This window comes from Loxodonta africana, chromosome 26, assembly GCF_030014295.1.
Source record: "Loxodonta africana isolate mLoxAfr1 chromosome 26, mLoxAfr1.hap2, whole genome shotgun sequence".
Classification (NCBI taxonomy): Eukaryota; Metazoa; Chordata; class Mammalia; order Proboscidea; family Elephantidae; genus Loxodonta; species Loxodonta africana.
This window is the reverse complement of record NC_087367.1, coordinates 45,027,228-45,049,349: the sequence shown is the minus strand read 5'-3', so window position 1 is coordinate 45,049,349 and position 22,122 is coordinate 45,027,228. Positions and strand designations below refer to the sequence as shown.

Below are 22,122 nucleotides of genomic sequence, written 5' to 3'. Positions count from 1 at the left end.
GATGGCAGTAGGTTCCATCCTCACCTTGTAGAGAAGGATCAGCCAGCCTTGCCTGCAGGTGGCCCACAGTCAGACATGGAAGCCAGCACCCTTCATTCCTCATGTACGAGCAGCGGCAGTGACTCTGAGCTGGCTGCTGTTCTAGAGCCAAGGAGCACAGGAGACAGGGCGAGGAATGAAGGGACAGTTCAGTGCTGAGAGTGGTCAGAGACGATGATGTGGGTGGCCCCCAGGTCCTCATTCCCTTCCCTTTTCCTCCCTACCTCTCAGTGACAAGTCTCTTACCCATGCAGAGACACCACTTTCAATTATTATTTTTTTATTAAAATACTGTTATACCCAATGGAATGCGGCAGCAATCCTGGTACAGGGTGGCATAACAAAACAGCCAAGTTTACATTTTAAATATTTATGATAACTTAAACATACACGTCATGGTCTTTGGCAGAAAACGTTCACAGCACAAAAAAATACTTTAAAAAGAAATACCAAATATTAATCCAAAATATATTAAGTTGTTGTGTTTTTTTTCCTTTCACAATATTTTTTTGCCTTTTTTTCTCTTTTTTTGCTTTGTAAACAATGCACATGAACCAAATGTACTGTTCAGCTTTAAGAGGGTAGGGATTTTAAAAAATATGCAATTGTCCAGCAAATGCAAATGTTTAAAAAGGAAACTTGAGGAACCATGAGAATAAAACAACACATACAGAACCTAAAAACAGTAAAGGAAAAACAAAAAACAGAGATTCAAGAAGAACTAAAAACAGTCAAGACAAACTGCTAAAACCCACCAATTGCTTCTGGGGCTAAATTGGGGGACTTTTTAAGACCAAAAGTCAAAGTCCGCTGCTGCTGGCAGGCTGCCAAGTGGGGCGCTTCACACTAAGTCCAATGTTTCTGGCCCTGCTTCAGGGCTCAAGGGTAGCTTGAGGACCCAGCCTCATGGGTGCCATTTTGTGATGGGGGCCCCATTCTCTGACGACTATTTGAGTCATATCTTGTAGCTCAATTAGTTTTCAACAGCATCGCTCCCTCTCCCAAGCCCTCCAGGTGGGAACAGAGACACTTAAGAGAACAAGGCTACTTCTCCAGTTTTCTCAGAGAGCACTGGTGTTGGGGAGGGTCACCCAAGCCCACACGTGGGCATGGCAGATGTCCATGTGTGATGGCTCATTTCTTCTGGCTCAAGGTTCATAAGCAAACCAACAGGATGTCTCAGGGACAGGAGCTGTGGAGCCATTTTAAGAGGCTGGCAATGGAGATCCCATGGACATTTAATGCAGGGCTCAAGATGGAGGAAAAGATAGCCAGTATCCCATGAGTCAACCAGCATCAAAATCCATGGCCAAGAATTTGAGGAGAAATAACTGGGGAGGCCAGTCAGAAGTTACAGGGGTTGTGGCAGCAAGGACAGGGGAACACAGCCCAAGGGCACCAGATCTGAATCAGCATGCTTCCATCTTCTGTTCCACAAGAAAGGGATTATATATAAACTGCACAGCATCTCCCAGTCCATTTAAAAGGCCCCTAACCCACACCAAGTGAGGGAGTGAGGCTGTAGCTTCTGCAGGAATAACGCCCTCAACCGTTCCCAAAAGATTCAAGATTCGGTGATCCCAAGGAGGCAGTGAGGAGCTGAGGAGCAGATGAAGTTGGCTGGGATCACACTTAGCCAGAGGGAAACATCATGGCTGACTTGATTATCAGAGTAGCCCACCTGTTGTCCATGGGCAGCCTGCCTTGGAACTCAGTCCTCCAAACCAACATACCCCTTCCCTTCCCACCCGAGGGCCAACTGGGGGATCAGAGAGGGCTCCACTCCGTTCTGGGCTTCCAGTTGCTCCCCAGCAACAAGCCTTGGGCAGCAGGCGAAAGCTGAATCCTCATTCTCCAAGGGCACGGGAGGAATGTGGGGCTAAGAAGCAGGGTCTTCTGGGATGCTGGTACTCATAGCTCCCCTCCCCCATGGCACTCCTTCCTGAGCTCATGGGACCAGACGGTTGATGGAAATGAGTGCCTGGTTGGGGAAAGTGGGGAAGTGGTTGGAGGAGCCGCCAGAATGGCCGAGAGTGACAGATGCTGAGGAGGACAGGAAATGGTTCAGAGTCCCCAAGGCGCAACCTCTTTCAGATCAGTATCTCCACCATGTCCGACAAGTCCTGGACTCTGGATGTAGCTACAGAGTCTGAGGAGAGACAAGAACACAGGCACATGCCAGCCAGTGTCACCAGCTGCTTTTGTAAAAATCCTGGTACCTTTTTAAGATAGGTCCTTTAAACTCACCAATTTTTCCTGCCTCAGCTGCCCAGGTCCCCAGGTCCCCCTAACTTGGCCAACCAAGTAATATATTCTGCTGCCCCACAGCCTAGACTACCAACCTCCAATGTGGAAGACTCATTTGTTTATAACTTTAGACTAGAGGGAGCGATGGAGAGCCCTGAGGGAGGGAGGCTGCAGAATTCTTTTCATGCCTGTGGTTTTCTGAGCTCCTGAGGCACAGGCAAATATGCAAAGGCTAATGTGAAAAGGGGAGCAAAAAAATAAAAGGCATCTTCTCAAATTTCTTCTTCCCAGACTCTTTTTAAACAAAGTCTTCTAACTTGAGTACACCATCAGGATTAACTAGCCAAGCTCTATTATTTTAGATATTTAGGTTGGCAATTAAATGCTATATGTAAGGAAGACTACGAAAGAGGAGATAAAGTCTTCCCATCTGGTAGCTTTATTTCTGAACTTTGGATCTGTCTCTAACCAGGGTCCTCAATTCCTCCATTCATACATTCAACTGGCCTTCACATGCATATTGAGGTAGGCAGATACCTTACTCTCCCCTCAGCCATACAGGGCTCCCTATGAAATGTGAAGCCATGAGCAGGAGGGGTCTGGGAAGAAAGGACCTTGGTGTCCCGGTTCACATCTCACAGTCCCCCCAGCCAGGGTGTGACACTTACCCAGTGAGGCTGTCCTCTGGCCACTGATGCACCCCAAAAGGCTGTCTGGCTCCAGTGCCAGACAGGCAGAGGTGCTGTCTGGTGGGCTGTCAGTCTGGGTGCTCCCATCTTTGCTCCCGTGTTTGGCATGCGCAGGGAGGGGGGCTGTGGCCCCTGGCTCCTCTGCAGCGGCCCTGTCTGCTGTAGAGGCAGAATAGAAGGTTGATGGTTACTGATCCCCACAAGACAAGGCTCCAATGAAGAACACTCTGAGTGTACTGTACGTATTGGGGACACAATGTGTCATTCTTGATTTGCAAGCACTTTGATTAAAGGACACAATGTGGTGTGGGTCATTCTTGATTTGCAAGCACTTTGATTAAAGACCAATCACTTATACATGTTTTCAAATGCAAATAACTCTCATTAGATTGGTTTCCAAATGTTTTGAGTAGAGGAACCCTTCTTTGTAAATTAAATACTAAAACCAGCAGTGTTTCTAGAATTTCCGTGGCATTTGCTTTTAGAAGAAGGATCAGTAGGGGTTTGTCTAGAAGGCGCATCTGCACAGGAATCTCTGTTTTGGCTTAGATTATGTGGCTAGGCCAGAAGGTGATGAAATTTATGAAAATGGGGTGGCGCCTACAGGTCCCCTCTTCGCATATGCTGGACAGTTGTGGGCTATATGGTCACTGAAGCCAGAGTATAAGCTGGTTCGCCTAGAAGAGGGGTCAGGAAGCCCTGGCTTCCATGAGCCTCAGTTCTGGGAAGAAAGGTGTGGTAATTTGTGTTCAGGTCTGAGAGCAACTGCCCAGCTACAGTACCCACCAGCCTCCTCTTACCTGCAGCCAGGCGGGCAGGGGCATCCACCTGCCGCTCACTAGAGGACAGCCCTTGCCAGCCCTGGGTTCCTGTCGCTGCAGCTGCGAAGATGGATGGCACAGACTTAGCTGGCCGCAGGGAGCCCTGGGGGGCCTTGCCAGGGTCTTTCCTGGAGCGTTGCTGAAGAACCTTGATCACAGCGTCCTTCTCCAGGATCTGGGCATGAAGCACCTTTAATCTGAGGGATGAGACTTCATCAGACTCCAGCAAGCAGGTAAGGCCCAGCAGCTTCCACCCTCCTCAAGGAGAGTTGAAGAGAAAGCTGTCCTTACATCCAGGCTGGACCTCTTGCCCTTGCAGCAAGGCCAGGAGCAGGCCTTCAGAAATGTCATCACAACTCTGGCACTGCGTGCTCTCAGAGCCCAGGCTGACAACCACAGAGCATGGGGCGCTGGGGCCCTTTTATACCAGCAAAGACATTTCATCAAGGGCTGGCTTATAAACTCATTTGATAATGGCAATGGCACAGCCCTGGTCCTAGAGAGCAAAGCCCCAGAGCTGTCTGACCATCGAATGAGCTCAGTTCATGTGTGTGTGCTTTTGAATTAGAGTAGATCAAATGGAAGTCACATAAGGACCCAGATTTTTGTTTTTGGAGAGAAAATACTAACTGCTCCCAAGTCAGGAATGTCATCCATATCCCTTCTGGGATGGCACAGTGTGGACTCAGTAGGAAAGTCTTTCTGATTTACATGGGGAAGGGGTAGGCAGGTAGGAGCCCAGAGACTTGAATGTCATCCAACACCTTAACACCCAGTTTCCTGGGCTGAACAAGGACTTGGCTGGTGTTACAGGAAACAGCATGTGTACATTTGCTCTGGAGTGCCAAACACCGGTCTGCTCAGACGCAGGAGGGAATGTTGACCTTTTAGGGAGAGGGGTCTATTTATCAGGGACTAAGGACAGGGACTGAACGTAGCCATGCCCTCCTCCCCACCTAGGCAGCCCGGCCTGGTCTGTAATGCCGAACCTGCTCTCCATCTCCTGGTGCCTGTGGCTGCCAGCAAGCAGGCCCTCGTTGAAGCTGCTGCTGGGCGAGGGCTGGGGGGAGTGTCGGATGAGGGTGGTGTCGCGCTGGGCAGCAGCTGTGGCAGCTGCATCCATGGCAAACTGCCTCATGGCCCGTTCCTCCAGGTACTTCTGCTCCCACTTGGTCATATCAGCCTCCAGGGCCAGGATCTGCTCCTCCTTCTCCCGCAGTTGCTCTGACAGCCTCAGGGCACTGAGCTCTGCAGTCCCACCACTGCCACTGCTACTGCTGACGGTGCCAGCCTGTCTCTGCAGAGCAAGGAGCACTGTGGTCAAGGGTGGAGGCTGGGCTGTGGTGACCCCTGGTCCTCACACACATGTGAGGGCTCTCACTTATACATGCATTTGTTCAGTGATGGCACTCACTCCCCCTCACCTGGCTTGCACCCAGAGACAGAGGGAATGACAAGGGGTTTCCACTCCCCACACCCTGCCCTGAATCCTCTGGCTAAAGGTAAAGGAACACTCAGGTCTGCCTTTGCATTAAAAAAACCCAAAAAACCCACCCCCTCAAAAACAAACAAACAAAAACAAAACCTAAACCCACTGCTGTCACACTGATCTCAACTCATGATGGCTCCATGTGTTACAGAGTAGAACTCTTCCATAGGGTGTGCTTGGCTGTAATCTTTACAGAAGCAGTCCTCTAGGCCTTTCTTCCGTGGTACCTCTGGGTGGGTTTGAACCTCCAACCTTTAGGTTGAGTGCAAACCGTTTGTACCATCCAAGGACCTTTGCATAGGTGACCTTATAATTATCCTCTAAGTTGGGAAAGTACCAGGCAAACCAGGAGACTGCTATCCTACCTGTATGGGAAGGGAGTGGAGACAGAACTCTATCTGGTTTGCAAACAGCAAGAGTTGTTTACTCAGAAGTCCCAAGTAAGGATAAAGATTTAGGATCACGGCGACCATCTTCCCTCCTGATCTTGGGGAGGCATATAAGAGCTGGCTAGGCTTCTAGATTAAGGTTCCATTGAATTTCAACCTGGCATCATTATTTCTGATCTATTTTCTCTAGAGACCAAGGACTCCATCCCTGCTTCTGGCTGAGTTCCCCGAGGCTAGACACAAGCCAAGGGGCAGAGTCTCTACTAAGACTGGTGGGTGGGAGAGGGCCTGCAGAAAGGGTGAAACAGAAATCACTCTTGCTTTCCAAGGGAGCCACGGCCTGGATCTGAGGAGGGGCTTCCAGGGGCCTTAGAATTGGCTTCCAATTCTCGAGCCCGAGAAGACGATGAGAACTGGCATCCTTAGACGCTGCTCCTAGCTCTGCCACCTCTACAGGTCTTCCTGGCTCACCTGCTGCGCACGCAGAGCCTTGAGTTCCTGCTCCAGACGCGTCCGCAGACGCAGCTCCAGCAGTTCACGCTTCTCGCAGGCAGCTTGCAGTTGCCCGAGTGCCTGCTGCAGCCGTTCCACCTTCTCCACGTAGGCCTGCTTCTTGCGCAGTTCCTCCTCGGCTCGTGCCGCCCGGCCCTGTGCACTGCTCAGGGCCTGCTCCAGCAGCTCGGCGCGACGCCGCTGGTCCTCAGTGGCCCCACGCAGCAGTGCCATCTCCCGCTCCAGCTTCTCCTGCTCTTGCTGCTGCTCATAACCTGCAGGAAGAAAGAGCAGGCTGGTCATCCTCCAAGCAATAATAGTTACAGTAACCACCTGGCTGGCCCCACTGAGTGCCCACCATGTGCCAGGCATGACTGCACGATTGCATCTCATCCTAGGAGTTAGGTAACCTCATTTTACAGATGAGGAGATCAAGGCTCACATTAAGTCACAAGTAAATGGCAGAGCCTGACCAGGGCCCTTGCTGTAAGAACGGAGCTACTCTGGCTCTCTACTGGGGTGGGGACTTGCCATGGGACAGCCCCAAACACCACCCACTTTTGCCAGGTCTCACCATTTCAAAAACATGTTCATAATTTCCTTTGAGCCTCATGATAACACTAGAGACTCTCCAGGTAGGAACTGTGATGCTCATTTACAGATGAGAAAATGGAAGGTGAGACAGACTGACATGGTCATTGTTTAAGTGGGAGAATGAAGGAAGGAGAAGACAACCATCATCTGCTGAACCATGAGCCAGACATTTACACATCTTATTTCCTTAAGTCCTCTAGTAACAGCCCCTCAAGGTAGGATTTGTGACCCCCACCTTATAGAGGAGGAAGCAGGAGGTGAACGGTGACGCCAAGGTGGGAACCCAGGCTGCCTGGCTCCAAAGGTCCAGGCTGCTGCTGGCTGTGGTGTGAGGTCCTCACATCTATAAGTCTCTTGAAATTGACTCCAGGGCTCATTCTGCAGGCCCCGGCCTCCCCCATTTAGTGCCACATTTCCTTCTTAGTTACCCAGTGCTGCTAGAACAGAAATACCACAAGTGGGTAGCTTTAACAGGGACCTCACACCACCAAGAAAGAAAAGCTGGGAGGAAGCACATCCTTTGGATCTGGGGTCCCTGCGCTGAGAAGACCCAGGGGAAGACTGATGACCAGGGCTTTCCCCCAGAGCCAACAGAGAGAAAAAGCCTTCCCTTGGAGCTGGCACCCTGAATTCAGACTTCTAGCCTCCTGAACTGTGAGAGAATACATTTCTGTTTGTTAAACCCATCTACTTGAGGTATTTCTGTTATAGCAGCACTAGGCAACTAAGACAGAATTTGGCACCGGAGAGTTGGGTGATGCTCTAACAGAGACCTGCAAGGTGGAAATTGTTTTGGAATTGAGTAATGGGTAGAGGTTGGGAGAGTTTTAAAGTGCCTAACAGTAAAAGTCTAGATTGTCTTAAAGAGGCTGTTGATGGAATTACGGACATCAAGGTCAATTCTGGTGAGGACTTAGAAGGAAGTGAGGTGAGCTATAACACCAGAGCCGACAAAGAAAGAAAGTCTTCCCCCAGAGCTGGCACCCTGAATTCCAACTTCTAGCCTCCAAAACTTTAAGAGAATAAAATCCTCTTTGCTAAAGCCACCCACTTGTGGTATTTCAGTTATAGCTGTGCTAACTGAGATGCGGCCAACCTGGCAGGTGGTGATGAAGAAACACAACCTAGGCAGTCCGGTGAAAAGGGCTACAGTTCGAAGATTTGTCTGACTGTGTCTCAGGTTTCAGCTCAACTGACCTTTAAATCATCTTGTTGATTGCCCAGGGCACTCTGCTCAGAGACCTTCTCCATACAGCTGGGACAAACAAGGCCCAAGCCAGACTACCAAGTCCTCCAGCTGATGCTCTAGGCTTACGCCTGTCCCTTGGGAGTTCCAGGCTGCTTTCTTGACCCCCACTGACGAATGTGTCAGCTGTCCACCCTGCTGCAGAGCTGGAGGGGGACAGGGCCGCAGGGCCTGTCTGATGAACCCAAAGGAACTGTCTTTAGAGCAGTGCTATCCAGTGGGATTTTCTGCTATAACAGAAATGCTCTATACGATGCCTTCTAACGCAGTTACCACGAGGCACATGCCATCTCTGAGCCCTTGATGTGCGGCTAGCGTGAATGACTGAGGAACTAGAATTTTAATCTTTGGGCCACAAGTGGCTAAGTGACTACTTACAGGACAGTACGTCTCTAAGTCTCCAAGTTCTGGGAGAGAAGAGAAGGCTTGGGACTCTGGGATGCATAAGGGAGGATCATTTACTCAGGGTCCAGGGGCAGGAGAGGGAGGACTCAGGCAACCCAGATCACTCTGGATTTTTAAAGGCTAGACCCAGGCAAGCTTCATTCTTTGGCATGGAGAGAAAAGGTGGGAAGCCCAATAATACTGAAATGGAGCTGGACTCAGAGTTTGGACTCAGAGATGATGATCCCCCCCTCCTGTGTGGCTCACAGAACACGACAGGTTACAGTCTGCTCATAGCCTCTATCTCATCCCAGCCTCTGCAAGGCAGGAAGGGGAGGGATTACTGCTGTCCCATCTCAGAGCCAGTGGCCCTGAAGCTCAGGGAAGAAGAAACGTGCCCATAGGGAGAGAGCTAGCAGAGCCAGAGCAGAACTCAAGGCAGGTCCCCAGAGGGGGCAGCGCTGGGGCCCTATGGCTTGCCAAGATGGCATTGGTGATAATGGCCACACTTTGGTGCCAGTGCTGACTGACCCCCAGAAAAAAGTGAGGTCCACTGGAATCATCTTCCCTGAGAATCTTGCGATTTCCTGGCAGCCCTTTGAGATGTCTATAAAGGAGGAAGTAAGAGGGGCTTGGGTTTCCTCAGCCCTTGTTGGGGCAGAGGGGCCTGTGGAGCCAGTATTCTGCTTCCAGCAGCTTCCTGCCACCTTCCACAACCACAGTGTGTCCTCTGAGGCCTCGGCTGGGGCTGGGAGGCTCTGGGTCATTCCCTGGTAAAACCATGGACCTCTGGATCTTGAGAGGCAAGGTCCTCAGCAAAAAAAAAAAAAAAAAACCAACTCCCAGGCTGGAGTAGGAGAGGAAGGCCAGAGAGTGGGAGAGGGGACTATGGGTGGGCTAGAAGGCAGGAAGAGGTGGAGGGAACAGCAGGCTGCTGGCTTGTTTTAGGACCTTTCTTTTTCTCCCCCATGGTTTAAAATAAAAGTTTTATTATTTTTTTTATTGTGCATTAGGTGAAAGTTTACAGAGCAAATTAGACTTTCAGGACCTTGTACCTTCAGAAAGTATGGTTCCCCACTGCTGTGTTTGTCTCCCTTTGTGATCACTGTCCTTCCCCCTAAAGCTAGGGGCCAAAGGTTGCAGAGGGAGCGGCGGGGACGGGGACAGGGAGGGGGTGGCCAGAACGGAACAGCGAACAGCCCAGGCTCTGGAATGCCAGGCATCCAGGTCACCCGCGGCTGCGAGATTAAGGCCCCAGCCAGGAGCCAAGAACAGCCTGGCGCTCGCTCCCCAGGGAGCGGAAACGCCTCCAGCCCGCCTCCCCCTCTCCTCTCCTCTCCTGGGCAGGCTCCCAGAAACCCGCCCCATTCCTTCCTTTCTTCACAGACCCAGGGCCCAAAAGTCGGCCCTCCTCCACAGAACACTCTCCTGAAGACCCTAAACCATGGCCACCTCACTGAACCCACCCAGTACAGCCTAGCCTACCTCCTACTGTGTCATCGTTGCTGGGTTCTGCTGAGTCTATTGTGACTTAAAGACCCCATGTGACAGAGGAGAACTGACCCATAGTGTTTCCTAGGCTGTAATCTTTACTGGAGCTGATCGCCAGGTCTTTCACCCTCCGACTGGGTGGGTTCCAACTGCCAACCTTTTTGTTAGCAGCCCAGTCCTTAACCATTGAGCAACCAGGGCTCCCCAAATCAGCTCCTTCAATCTGTGCTGTGTGCCCCCTTCCCTGCCCTGGGCTTGGAGCCCCCGATTCAGAGTAGGCCCTGTCGGGGCCCTGAGCCTTCCTTGAAGGAGGAAGGTAGTGCCCCAGGCAGAGTTCAGTCCCCAAGTTGCTTCTCCAATTCTGGACACCCTCACTATCCATTCCCCTAACAGCAGGTTTCCTTGACATCCTCCTTTCTCACCCAGATACTGACCACCCCAATTCTACTTTACTGTAGATACCTCAAATATCACCGCAGCACAAGTAGTAATAACCAACTGCTTCTCTTTCTCTTCTGATTGTTAAAGTTCTCCTGCCCTCTTTGGCTTTCTCGCCGCAGTTCTACTCAAGCCATTGAGCTTCTTCTTCACCTCTTGTGGCCTGCCCTCCACCCCTGCAATTCCTATAGAGCCTCTCTCTCAGGCCACTGGGAGCTTCCTAACCACCAGCCTCTAGGGGCCTGTGTCTGGAGAACCCTGCCTCTTTTTCAGTCATTCTCTCTTCCTTGATCTCCCTGCCATGGCGGCTTTCTGGGCCTGGTCCCACCTTTTGTTCAATACATGCCAGGTGCTTAACACAATTCTGCTAAATGAACAAATGAATGAATGAATGGACTAGTCAATGAACTCATCCACTCGTCAGAGAGGCTTTGACCACCCTCTTGAGGGAAACACCTCCCAAGCCGCTTCTTCAGACTGGACTACATGGTTAAGCTCCAGGAACCTATGTTCGGTTGTCTACAGACACCCCCACTTGGTCACCTTGCTATGGCCCCAGTTCTACTACGCTCTCCAGCTTCTCACATTTCTGTTGGGTCCCCCAAACTTTCTGTTCCTTATAACTCCCTGGGAAACTTAGACTCATCTTTTCCTTCACCTCACCTGTCTCCAAGCCTATTCTTTATCTTGCCCACTCCACCTCTGCTTTTCAGTTATACTGATTCCAACCAGGTACACTGATGGCCAGCACCACACAGCTCAGCAAATCACTGCTCCTCTGCTGCCCCTCTTGTATCACTTGATCTCCCCAATCAACACAGAAGTAGATCTTATTCTTCTCTAGGAGCCAACATCTTCTCCCAGTCCAGTTCAGTCCAGTGCAGGGCACATAGTAAGCATTCAGTAAACCTGTGCTTAAAAGCACTGCTTTGGCAAGATGGAGGGACAATCTTCCCTATCCAGAGGGGCCGCTGTGGTGTCCCCACCCACATACCCACCAGGCTTCTGAGTGGGACCTGTACTCACTCTGAGCAAGCAGCTTGGCCACCATGTCCTGACTGCCTGCCTGGGCTTCCTGTGTCTTGCTTGCCAGGCGGCGGTTTGCAGATTCCAATCTCTCTGTTCTCAATGAAAAGAAGATGTTTTAGTATCAGGGAAGCTACCTGCCTGGGGTCCTGTCTGTGGGGCTATACCCTCTAAGCTGGGGCTGGGCTCAGAGGGAAGCACTGGGGCTCAGCTGGGGGCTGAGTGAGGAGGGAGCATTGTCCGTCAAGGGCCACCATCTGGACCATATCAGCAGGAGCTCCAAGAGGGGTTCCAAGGTCCAAAACACAAGGAGTCTGTCTGGCCCCTTTTGAGACAGTTTGCACTTATTTTTGCAGAGGACAGAGATTCTGAATTTTCCCTGGGAACAGAGGGACCAAGCCCTCCACAGACACCCCTCCTGCCATTTGGCTTACGGCTCTTACCTCTAAGATCCCGGTTGAAGTCCTGCAGCCTCCTCATCTCACTGTCCATCTTGTTCCGCATGGTCTTCTCCAGTGCCTCACGCTTGGAGGAGGCTCTTGTCAGGCTCTCGTGGGCCTCAGAGAGCCGCTGGATTTCGCTTTCCAGCTGCAAGAGGCAGACAGCAGAGCTGAAAGGAGAGCTCCCTGGGGGGTATGCAGCAACCGAGGCCCTCCCCAGCAGCTCAGGCTGACCTGCCAGTCTCCATCAGAAACAGGGGCAGATGGGAGTATAGAAAGCAGGAGCAGCAAGTCCAGGTCTATAGAGGGCTTGTAGCCTCCTGAGTTAAACTACATTGCTGGGACCAGCAAGCAAGGGCCATAAGCACCAAATGCTCACTAGACTCAGGGCCTCCACGATGACTAAATACAGCTTTCCTGTGCTCAGCATCCAGAAAAGAGCATTTTAAACTTCTGTCCAGCCTCTACTGAGAAACTGGACCACAGTGTGCAGGAGTGGGCACAAAAAGACTCCAGCCATGTTCTGGAGGATCTGATCCATTTTGGATACTACTAGAGAGCCAGACGAAGGCCAAAGACTACCTGCTAAGGCTGAACCTTGATATATAGCCAGTAAACCTTCAGTGGACCAGGCAGTGTTTCGTTCTGTTGTACACAGGGTTGCTATGAGTCAGAATCTACTTGACAGCACCTGACAACAACGAACCTTCACTAAAGCGGGGGTCACCAGACCCCATCCTAAGCCCACCTCTGCCTGGAGTATTTGCTCCTTCAGCCATTGCCATCCACCCCAGGGGCCAGCCTGGCCCTGGCTGTCCCTCCCACTTGGCTGCCAGCAGGTTCCACACGTGCTCCTAGCTGGCTCTGCAATTTCAACAAGTCACTCGTTTTTTTTTTTTCCTTCCCAAGAGGAGGGGTTTTCTTCTTTTTGGCCAGGGCTGTGCTGGAACAGGCTTGCTGTTGTGTGGGGGACACAAAGGGCCCTCTGTGGGGAGGTGTCTGCGGGAGGGGGTGTGTGCAGGGCAAGGGTGCGAGTGTGCAGGGAGCTGGTGAATGGGCTCTTTCTAACCACCACTGGCCAGCAACTGCTCATGCTCCAGGCCTGCTCTGCTGGCCTCCCGGCTGCTCCTCAGCTGTCCGGAGGGTACACGAGGGGAAGGGGGGCAGGCAGCGAGGGCAGAGGGACATGTAAAAGCTCAGCCAGACACAAGTTTTCAGGCTCCTCTGTCTGCCCTTGTACTACCCACTCCCCAGTCAGCCCCTTGGGGCTCCTTCCTGCCCCCTGCCCCGCTGAGGCCCCAGCAGGGTGTACCTTCTCAATGCAGCCAGACTTCTCCGCCAAGTTCCCCAGCTCCCTCTGCAGCCTCTCATTGTCTCTCTGTAGCCTGGCATTCTCCCTCAGCACAGCCTCCATCTGGACCAGGTGGGCACTGCCCGAGGTGGCCGAGGAGCCCTGGGCACTTGCTGGCCCCTCCATTCCAGGTGGACTGAGGGAACTCAGGGGTCCATGGCCAAGAGCAGCTGGGTGTGGGGGCAGGGGGTGCTCTTGGGGCTGCTGCATGTACTGGTACTGCTGCTGGTGCTGCTGCTGTTGGAGGAATACAGGGGGCACCTGGGCCTGCAGGATCCTGGGAAACAGAAGAGACGGTGCTCAGAGGCTGCACAGATGCTCATGGCTTCTAGCCCAGAGGGCCCCCGAGTTGGCAGGCTGGGAAGACAAGCAGACTCAGTCTCCCCACAGTGCTAGGTAGCAAGCAGTGGGGAAGACCTTTTCCAAATGGAATCTACCCAAGATCTTCAAAGGCCAGGGGCAGGGCTGGAGGGCATTAATGCCAAGATGCTTGTTTCATGCCCAGTGTCACTGAGGCCAAGGCCTTTGGCCTGCACAGTTCTGGGCTTCCTAAGCAACCAGTGCTGAATAAAGGATCTTAAAAAATGCACACTCGACCCTCTCATTGGATAAGAGGCTCTTTTTGGGTCTGGAAGCCATATCAGTCGTTTCTGAGTCCCTAGCCTTCCAGGCCCCTGGACTACTCGATGGCTGGGTCCCAGTAGTTACCCCATGTCTGTCACAAGCTACCAGTTTTAGTCCTTACACTGTGCTTGTCAGTATAGCATGCTCAAGTTTTCTCCCTCCTATTTTGGGTTCTGCCACCCACTCAGATACATTTTTAGAAGACTCTGGTTAAGGTTAGCACGGCAAGCCAGATGCTGGAGTAACAGTCTGAGCTCTAGAGTCTGACAAATATGAATTCAAATCCTGGCTCCAGCTGCTTAAGCTTGGGCAGGTGCCTCGGCCCCACAGGGTCAGCATTCCTCTGTAAATCACGAGGGTTAAGTCTGCAGCCCCATAGGTGCATGCAAGGGCTACATAAGGCCTGGCAGAGGGTTGGGCACAGAACAGGCACTCAAATCATGGCGGCCCCACCTCCACCTCTCCTAGTGCTGACCTCAGTTTACTCTCAGTTTTAAAAATAAATGTGACCCAAGCACTGGACCGTCTTGGAGTAGGGGCAGCCTCTGGATACTGCAATAACCTGAGTTCAGAGGACAATGTTCTACTGGCTTCTAGAGCTGGTGTAATTATCACCCTCAAGGCCCGGTGTCATAGAAAGGAGGAAAGGGCAAGAAGTATGGGGAGTCAGAGTGTCTTTCTGAGGCCTAGCATCTCCAACTGTAAAAGAACAAACTGTCCCAGCTTCATAAAGAATTCCCAGGATCCGGAAACTTCATGAAAATTTAATTCCATTTCTGAGTCCATCACCTCAGCCATCATGGCCACCCTACCCCTCCCATCTCCACAGCCCATGGCTTCCCTGCTCCTCTTAGGGTTCTAGGCTAAAAGAAGAGAAGGCCCTGCCTCCAGCTCCCAACAAATACTCCTCATCTGACCAGCCAAAAGGAGAGGCTAAGCAGATGTATTTCTCTTACTACCTAAAGCTGGGCCTCCAGTGAGGGCTAGACAGAGGGTCCCCACTGGAATGTCCAAACTCTTCCTTCACTGCTAAATGTGGCCATTCTTGGGGGTGCCTCAAGAACTTGCTCCCCCTGCACAGGACCAGGCAGACACAGCTGGCATTCTTTGGGGATGACTTAGCTCAAGAAAGAATAGAGTCTCCTTTCCCTTCACACTTGCTTTCCCTTCTCTTTGTCCTCCTGAAAACAGTCTACTTCCTTTCCACGACATTATCTTTTCCTGACAGGGTTCAATAAGGCTGATCCAAAAGAAGAAACCACAGCTCAGCTTCCGAAACCCTTCCTGACAGAGCCCTGAGAAGGGAGATAAGGTGGGGAGTCTGGGGGGTGGAGGGTGGAGGAAAACCATGAGGCTCCAACCTCTGGTTCCTCCATTCCAACACCATTGCATCACTCATTTCTCGAGAGCAAGGAAAGGCCCAGCGGTGGGAAAGTGGGTGACTAAACGACGACTCGGCAGGCATGAAGAGACTTTGACCTTGGGCCACAAGAGGAAGGGAGTCTACAAATCAGGCCCTTCTGGTGGGGATTCCTGGACGCCTGTGGGGGTTGCTCCAGCATGACAGGCACTGTGTCAGCACCTCTGAAGAAGGTACCTGGGCCAGGTGAGAAGCCTGGGCGCAGCCTCATTTCTAGGGATCCACATATTTGCAAACTATCTGAGCTTCCTGCCTCTCCCCTGGTTTCTCTGCTTCCATTCTTGCCCCTTACAATCCATTCTCCACATGCAACCAGAGGGACTTTTTCTAAAAGTAAAGCAAATCAATATCCTCCAACAGCTCCCCTCCACACTCAAACTTTGAGTCCCCTCTCGGCTCAGCAGCCTCCACAAAAAAGGGGGCTCACTTGGACCCAGAATCTCTCCTATAATGGGCTCCAGGCACATGAGGCATGAGAAATGGTGAAAGGAAATGGTGGAGAAACAAGGCAGCTGCTGCCCTGGTATAGAATGGGGAGAGGTCTCTAAGGAAGCCATTTGGTCCTTCCTGTCTCCAGTTAGGAATGCCTTCCAATAATCACAGAAAACAAGCTGTCTACCATTTTCTTAAAAACCTCCAGGGAAGGAGGCCCTACTGCTTAACTTGGAAACGGTTTGGCAATGATTCCCAACCCTCATCCTTAGGAAGTTCTCTCTGAAATCTAACCCTTAACCCCCTGCTGTAATCCATGTCCTTTGGGAGCCCTAGTTACTTGAATGCTATGCATACCAAGCTAAGCAGACAATGGTGCCTCTCTGAAGTAAGGCAAGGGATGCCATTAACTTGCTGTGCCCAGGCTTCTTAACCTGTCGTGTGACCTTGGCTGAGTCGCTCTGTCCTCCAGGCATCAGCTCCTGGATCTGCAGAAGGAGGGGGTTAGATCTGGCAGCCTCTAGGGCTGGTGGGGGTGGAATGGGATCTTGCCAGCCCTGACACAAGGTGTGATCCTGAGGCTCTATGCCCTGGGAGAGCCACACAGGAAGACAGCCAAGAGTTGGCGCTAAAAGACCATAATAGGGGGCAGTTACCTGACTTCAGCATGCTGGAAGTGTGGGTTGCCACGGGTGCGATGCCGCGGGTCAGGGACAGCTGTGATGGTCTCATGAGCTAGCACAACATGTGGGTATTGAGGTGGGGGTCCGCGGCTCTCCGGGCCCTCAGCAGGGGGGACCCTGGATGGGAGGCCCTGCTGGCTGCGGGCCAGCTGCGGGAAGCTGTGGGAGGAGCTCATGTGGGTAGGGGCCCGGGCGCCATTCCTCTCCAGGGACAGCTGCATGAGCCGCTCACTCAGGGAGCGTACATGCCCGTGCCTCAGCTCCCGAAGGGCCTCGTCCTGCTGCTGACCGCCTCCTGTGGCCCTGCGTGGCTCCCGGTCCCCAATGTGTGGCCGGGGTCCCACCTGTTGGGCCGCATAGTACTGTGAGTGGGCTTTGGCTTCCTCATAGGTGGGCAGCTCCTCGCCCTTGCTGGGCTGTGGGCACAGCCGGTACAGGGTATTCTCTGCCAGATGGGCCTCGCTACCCTGGTGCTCCTGGCCCTGGGGCTCTTGCCGCGTGGCCTGCTGCAGCACCTGACTGTCCTCAGGTGCCAGGATCTCCAGGGAGGCTTGGGGGCTCCCTGTGCCTCCAGCCCCACCCCGCAGGGCCTGCTGCTGGATGGCCAGCAGTGTGCGTGTCTCGGTCAGGTTGCCATAGCGCAGCTGCTCCTGGATGAGGCGGTGCAGGACTGTCCCCGAGGAGTCTTCTAGCGTCCTCATTCTTCCTTGGCTTGCACACACCTGCCTGGAGAATGGCCAGCAGCACCTGGGCCCAGAGCACCTGAGAGGAGAGAGAGAACAATGAGTGGGAGCACGTGGGCAAGGGGAGGACTTTCCATTACAGCCTGGTCCAACCATAATAATATTCACAAAGACTTACTACAACTAGAGGAAGACAACAGCAGCCCAGAAGGTCATCAATCAGCAATCACAGCCCCTGCAGATGAGTGATTCAAGGGCAGGCCCATGGGGACCAGCTCAGATCTAGCCAGATCTACCCCAAAGGAAGCATGTCTGAGCCCTGGCTTCGGCACAGCCAACCCACTACCCTTTACCCCCTGAGCCTACTACCCACCTCCCTTGCTTTCCCCTGAACCAGCGAGCTCCCTGGAGGGCAGACCCTGGGCTCTGTTTAATCAAGGGCTGTTGACAGAATGAACTCAGGGCTCCCTGTCATGGGATGACCTTGGCAGTCACTCTGCTAGTACACAGGAAGAAGAAAATGCATCTAAAGTGGTGGATAAGGGATGAAAGACGGGAGGGTGCAGTAGGACAATGTGTGAGTTGAGGCAAAAAGATCCTACCCATCAAGGTGAGTGGGTTAGCCACATAGTCTCTGTGTGCCGACAGTAACTGCGTGGGTACTCCAGGAAAATGAAAGGAGGGGCATGATGCCTTCAGCCCTATGATCACCTCTCCCCGCTTTCCCCCAACCTTGCTATTTGGAAAAGCCCCTGCGGGCCCTCTAGGCATACAGGAGATGGGCACTCAGCATCTTTTGTAACATCAGTAACACCTACTTGAGCCAACTGGAGGAGCGAAGGGGGAAATTGGGAGGCCTTGGGTTGCAGGGACCCCGGGGGTTGTGAGCCCAAAGTGCAGGGAGAGGAGTATCCAAAGAAGGTGTTGTTCCCTTCTAAGACTGGGCATCTCACTGGCTCATGCCCTGGAAGGCTGCCCACCTGCCCGGCCTCCTTTCCACAGCCTCCTCCAACACAAACCTTCAAACCAGAATTCAGGCAAAACCAAACAAAACCCACACCTCCACAGGTCTTGGGGGGGCGGGGAGCAGGAGGAATGCAGCCCTCCTCTGGCACAAAGCTAGCCCCAGGGCCCTTCCTCAGTTTGGTCTTGGCATGTGGACAGAACAGCCATTCCCAGTCCACTCTCTCCTCCCCAGGACTCCACCAGCCCCGGGCGGGGGGGTGAGGCAGGAGGGCACCCCGTCCTCAACCTTTCTGGTACCCATTCCGTGTCCCCCCCCGCCCCCCGAGTAGAGATGCAAGACCCCGGGGTTTTCAGCGACGAAAAGAGCAAACAGGCCAATTTGCCCTGGAGTTTCATCATCTTTAGGGCATTTCCTAAGTTAATCACTGTCTGGGCTGTCTCCGGCTGAGGAAGGCGGGGGGTGGGGGTGGGGGGGCGGCAGAATCCTCCTCCCGACGGATTCCAGGCCCCCAACACTATGCTAGAGAGCAGAGCACACTCCTGGGGCTTCTCATCCTTGAGTTTACGCCTGTCAGGCCGCCGGCTGCACATCCTTTCCCATACCAAAGGGCTGAGCCCTTACTAAAATCTGCGCCCCCAACCCCAGCCTCTGCTGCGCTAGCGCTCCCTGCTCTCTAAACTCACCCACCCAGCCACCCCTTTTCTAAGCAGGAACGCATCTCTGGCCTTAGCCTGGGCTCACGCTCGCCCTACCCCTATTCCCAACTGACCATAAGCACTCGGTGGCCACCGGTGCGCCAGGAGGAAGCGGGCGAGCGCAGCTCAAGGCCTGAAGAGGTCTTTAAGCGTCCGGGGTTCGCCTCTCCCCCTTCCGAGCCCTCTTTGTTTTCCGAATACTCTAGCGCTGACGTCACCGGGCTGGACTGCAGGCTGCATTCTTTCTACGTGAGAGCCGGTTAGTGGCTCCAGAGAGGATTTTCCAAGGAAGACAAAGACGAATTCTTGGGCTAGCTGGGGGCAAAGACACCTGTAACCCCCCTACCTAACCAAACCAACCCCCAAGGCCCTGCAACTTGAACTCGAAGCGGCGACTCCAGCCCTGTTCCGCGCCACGATGCCCGAACGGAGACCCAAAACACCGACCCTGATCTCCCTAGAGGCTGCACCCTCCCCAAGCGCAGGGGACCGGCGCAATTCGAGATACCCGGGCGCAAGGCGCGTTGTCACCTGGGCGGAAAGGCCCTTTCCCGGCTTTGCCGGCGCCTCGAAAGTGCGCACTGCGCCTTGAGGACGCTCAATCGGCGGGGCTCCGGCTCCCGGAAAAGGCCGGGTTGCGCCAAGGCTCGGCCTTCGGCTGGGTCGCGTCTTTGCTGGCCTTGCGCGCTCCCCGGAGCGCCAAGCGGCCTTCCTTACCCTTGAGGCCCGTGGGTGCCCCGCGCAGTCGCAACCGACGGCCCGGCCTGGCTCTGCTCGACTCAGCTCGGCGGCGGAGGTGTGCACCCAGCAGTGGCGCCGACGCTCTGGCTGCTCTGGCCTCAACGCGCAGCCCCAGGGTCGGCCCGCGCCGGAGGCGGCTGCTATGCCAGGAATGTGAGCGTTTCAGGTTCCCCCTCGGGATCAAAGAGAACCACAAATAACCTCGCAGCCCGCCGCCCTCCTCCGCCCTTCGCCTCCTCCCGTTCGCTCCTCTCGGCCCCCGCCTTCCTCCGGGGAGGCGGTCCTGCGGGCCGGGCGTCCGGCGGCAGCTGAGCTCCCCGCCTGGGCAGCCCAGGGGCCTCGTGGCTGCCCTTTTCCGTCGAAGCTGCTGGGGCCGATTTTTCTCCCAGTTCTGGACCCCGTACCGCCCCCGTTCTCCCCTTCTTCTCATTCCTTCACCCCTAAATCCTTTGGCAGAACAATACGGAGGGACTCCCGCCTCCCGGCATTGCTGCAGGAGGGGACGACAGCGCAGCTTGTGCGTGTGAAGCAGCAGGGAGGCCTAGATCGGCCTGGCCTGGACCATACCCCAGGCGAAGAAATGACTTTGCTTTCTGCGACTGAGCCTGGTCCCTAACCCCCACTGCTTTCACGCCCAGCGGCAACCTTTGAATTGCACTTTTATTGTTTACAGACACCTTCAACAGCTCTTTTAGGACCCGTATTTTTTGGATCCACAGGAAATGTCAGTCTGGGTTGAAAAATCTTGTGGTTAATTTGACCCACCTAACCAACTGAATTGGAAACCCTGGTGGCATAGTAGTTAGGTGCTATGGCTGCTAACCAAAAGGTCAGCAGTTCAACTCCACCGTGCGCTCCTTGAAAACTATGAGGCTATACTTCTCTGTCCTATAGGGTCGCTATGAGTTGGAATCGACGGCAATGGGTTTTGATTTTAACGAACTGAATGGGGCCCTGGTGGTGCAGTGGTTAAGTGTTTGGTTGGTAACCAAAAGACCGGCAGTTCGAATCCACCAGCAGCTCCTTGGAAACCCTATGGGGCCGTTCTACTTGGTCCTGTAGGGTCAGTATGAGTCGGAATCAAGTCGGAAACAATGGATTTTGTTTGTTTGTTTTGGTAACCAACTGAGTGGAGCTCTGCTGGCCTGGTGGTTAAGAGCTTGGCAGGTAACCAAAATGTCGGCAGTTCGAATCCACCAGTCGCTCCTTGAAAACTCTGTGGGGCAGTTCTACCCCGTCGCTGTGAGTCAGAATCAACTCCAAGGCAGTGGGTTTGGGGTTTGTTTGTTTGTTCTTGGCAATCAGCTGAATTGCAACCCAAAAGGTCGGCAGTTGGAATCCACCAGCTGCTCCTTGGAAACCCTATGGGGCAGGCCTACTCTGTTCTATTGGGTCGCTATGAGTCGGAATTGAAGCGACTACAATGAGTTTTTTTGGAACCGACTGAATTGGGGCCCTGGTAGCGCCTAAGTGCATGGCTGCTAACCAAAAGGCTGGCAATTCGGATCTAGCAGCCACTCCTTGGAAACCCTATGGGGCAGTTCTACTCTGTCCTATAGGGTCGCTGAGTCGGAATTGACTCGACCGCGCAGGGTTTTTTGTAACTAACTGAGTCACCCGCCGCAGTGAGCCACCACCTGCTTTTCCCGCAGCAGCTCCGTTCAGATCTCACGGACACCCTCTGAGGGAGTTCTGTTATCATCCCAGTGTTATAAATGTGGAAACCAAGCCTCAGAACGGTTAAGTAGCTTGCTCACGGTAACAGAGTAAACGATGAAGCCAGGTAACCAGGCCTACCCAGTTTCTCCTTCTCAAAACTCTTCCGTGACCCCCAGAGTCAGGGCTCCCTAGATGGACAGGGCAGGCTCTGGGAGCACTCCCTTTCTCCACTTGCCTCCTCCCTGTTTTGCCTCTTCTTCACCTCATCCCTCACCGCTGCCAACCAGGGCCCCCCTATGTCTGAGTTCCTCCATGGGGAATCCCTTCATCTACCCCAGGGCTCTTCCTCCTCCTAGCCTGCCATATGCTTATGCTGACCCATCTGTGACTATGGTAATCCCTTACCTTCTTTGCAAACCTTTTCCGACACACCTCCCCACCCCCTCCTTCCCCTCCTGTCCCCACAGACCTGCCCACCTGGGGCAACTCAACACATCCACCTGGGGGACTGTCCTCTGTCCATCAGGATGGTCAGCACTGACTTTCATCCTTGGCTGCTCTCCCCACCACCTTCCCTCCCCGGAGCATGGAGTTTGCGAGTCCCAGAGCCTCTGGAGGGGGCCGGAGACAAGAAAACTTTGCAACCTTGGAAAGCTATTTATTAGCTAGAGATATTATTGATTTTTTTTTAAATAAAGCTCTCGCAAAAAGTGTGTGTGTGTGAGTGCACGTGGTTTAGTTGGAAACCAAATATTGCATTTCGAATAGGGATTGGATTTGAGATGAATGAGAACACGAGCCATACGTGCCAAGCTGAGGGACATTGGACCACATGAGAACTTCCTCACAGAGAGAAGCTCTGGCCAATGTGCCACCGTCCCAACTAGATACAAAAATGAAAAGGAAGAGAGAAGAGGTCCCAGGCTGCCTTACCCTGAGCGTGGACAGTGTTCTTCTTGGAAACACTTGGTGGAGATGTGAGAGTCAGTATGTGTGAGCATGTGAATCCTGAGGTTGCAAAATTTGGGGAAAAGCCACATGATACAATGTTTCAGGGGCATTTGTAGAGTCACCTGACACAA

At 53.2% G+C, this 22,122-nt stretch overlaps 1 protein-coding gene across 3 annotated transcripts; it reads right to left on the bottom strand.

Moving 5' to 3' along the window:
• Positions 1-393: 393 nt before the first annotated feature.
• AMOTL2 (angiomotin like 2) lies at positions 394-19,497 on the bottom strand. 3 transcript variants are annotated; one of them, XM_003419990.4, is made up of 10 exons: positions 19,358-19,497; positions 16,269-17,057; positions 13,098-13,413; positions 11,789-11,933; positions 11,346-11,438; positions 6,146-6,441; positions 4,786-5,093; positions 3,776-3,993; positions 2,955-3,134; positions 394-2,188 (listed from the first exon to the last, which is right to left on the bottom strand). In XM_003419990.4, the coding sequence occupies exons 2-10, from the start codon at positions 16,994-16,996 to the stop codon at positions 2,130-2,132; spliced, it is 2,343 nt and encodes a 780-aa protein (XP_003420038.1). In that variant the 5' UTR covers positions 16,997-17,057; positions 19,358-19,497; the 3' UTR covers positions 394-2,129. The 3 variants fall into 3 exon arrangements, with proteins under 3 accessions (XP_003420038.1, XP_010597809.1, XP_010597808.1); XM_010599507.3 differs by lacking the exon at positions 19,358-19,497 and adding an exon at positions 18,715-19,126; XM_010599506.3 differs by lacking the exon at positions 19,358-19,497 and adding an exon at positions 17,157-17,315.
• Positions 19,498-22,122: the final 2,625 nt, after the last annotated feature.

Coding starts and splice junctions, on each gene's coding strand:
- AMOTL2 (XM_003419990.4), bottom strand. CDS start 16,996: ATGAGGACGCTAGAAGACTCCTCGGGGACAGTCCTGCACCGCCTCATC. Junction 11,934..13,097: donor AGTCTGGCTGCATTGAGAAG/GTACACCCTGCT, acceptor TGCCTCTTGCAG/CTGGAAAGCGAAATCCAGCG. Junction 11,439..11,788: donor CTTCAACCGGGATCTTAGAG/GTAAGAGCCGTA, acceptor CATTGAGAACAG/AGAGATTGGAATCTGCAAAC.